This window comes from Cebus imitator, unplaced genomic scaffold, assembly GCF_001604975.1.
Source record: "Cebus imitator isolate Cc_AM_T3 unplaced genomic scaffold, Cebus_imitator-1.0 Scaffold263, whole genome shotgun sequence".
NCBI lineage: Eukaryota > Metazoa > Chordata > Mammalia > Primates > Cebidae > Cebus > Cebus imitator.
This window is the reverse complement of record NW_016107578.1, coordinates 411,225-412,845: the sequence shown is the minus strand read 5'-3', so window position 1 is coordinate 412,845 and position 1,621 is coordinate 411,225. Positions and strand designations below refer to the sequence as shown.

At 54.0% G+C, this 1,621-nt stretch overlaps 1 protein-coding gene and 1 pseudogene across 1 annotated transcript in view; one reads left to right on the top strand and one right to left on the bottom strand.

Moving 5' to 3' along the window:
- On the bottom strand, positions 1-471 carry LOC108283583 (annotated as a pseudogene).
- PDE4A (phosphodiesterase 4A) overlaps positions 1-1,621 on the top strand; it is a 47,336-nt gene that overhangs the window by 24,250 nt on the left and 21,465 nt on the right. Inside the window, exon 2 of the mRNA XM_037728383.1 lies at positions 1,263-1,454. Coding sequence (XP_037584311.1) covers positions 1,263-1,454 — 192 coding nt within the window. The remainder of the gene's footprint in view (positions 1-1,262; positions 1,455-1,621) is intronic.

Below are 1,621 nucleotides of genomic sequence, written 5' to 3'. Positions count from 1 at the left end.
AAAAAAACAGAGCTTTATTATTCTCAACACCAGCGGCAGCGGTCTCCGTAGGACAGGGGAGTGAGTTCTGTTGACTGACAGGGATAGGTGGCTCCTACCTGCTGGCGATGAGCAGGTTCTGAAGGACTGCAACGACCGAGTCCCCGCGCAGGAACATCTTGGAGATGTAGCGGTCTTTGCTGATTGGCTTGGACTTCTTCTTGCCCTTGCCACTCTTGGGTACCTCAGTCCACATCTCCTTCATGTTCTGCAGCACCATGTTGCTGTGCCTATCGAAGGCCTTCACGTGGCCCAGGAGTTTCTTATTGTTGCGGCAGTTGATGAGCACTTGGGTGTTGTTCTTGATGTACTGAGTGAGCACAGAGTGGACCTGTATTAAATTCCTCCTCCTCTCACATCTGCAGCTCCTCTGGGGTCATCTCACTCTTGGGCTTGTCGAGGAGGCTCATGTTGGTCACTAAGCTCTCGATTCACTCCCATTTCCTCTGCGTTGCTGCTGCCTCCTATGTGTCTTTCTTTAACATCCTCCACTTGGCCAGGCGTGGTGGCTCACACCTGTAATCCCAACAGTTTGGGAGGCTGAGGAGGTGGATCACATGAGGCCAGGAGTTTAAGACCACCCTGGCCAGCATGGTGAAATCCTGACTCGACTAAAAATACTAAAATTAGCCAGGTGTGGTGGCGGGTGCCTGTAATCCCAGCTACTCAGGAGGCTGAGGCACAAGAATCATTTGAACCCAGGAGGCGGAGGTTGCCGTGAGCCGACATCGTGCCACTGCACTACTCTAGCCTGGGCCACAAAGAGAGACCATGTGTCAAAAAAAAAAAAAAAAAAATTCTCCACCTGAATCTCTGCCAGGAATTCCCTTGGTTTCTTCTTTCCTCTTCTTTTCTTCTTTTTGAGATGGAGTCTTGCTGTGTCACCCAGGCTGGAGTACAGTGCTGCAATCTCAGCTCACTGCCACCTCCACTTCCAGGGTTCAAGCAATTCTCCTGCCTCAGCCTCTCAAGTAACTGGGATTACAGGTACCCGCCACCACACCTGGCTAATTTTTGTATTTTTAGCAGAGATGGGGTTTCATCATGTTGGCCAGGCTGGTCTCAAACTCCTGACCTCAACTGATCCACCCACCTTAGCCTCTCAAAGGGTTGGGATTACAGGCGTTACAGGTGTGAGCCACCATGCCTGGCCTCCTCATTCCTCTTGACCTCCTTAACACCGTTTCAGCCTCCTGACCCCTCTTCTCACCCATCCCCTGCAGCTTCGATGCAGAAAATGGACCGACACCATCTCCCGGCCGAAGCCCCCTGGACTTGCAGGCGAGCCCAGGACTTGTGCTCCACGCTGGGGCGGCCACCAGCCAGCGCCGGGAATCCTTCCTGTACCGCTCAGACAGTGACTATGACATGTCACCCAAGACCATGTCCCGGAACTCATCGGTCACCAGCGAGGCGTGAGCATGTCCCTCCCCACATCCCAGTTCCCCCAGGCCTGGTCCTGCTGCAAGCTGCCCTTCCCAGCAAGGAGTAGGGGGCACCCACCCCCATCCTGCTTAGCAACCCCCAACCTGTCCTCCCCAGTGAAGGGTAAGCAGTCCCCTGTCCCTTCTATAAAGGGCTC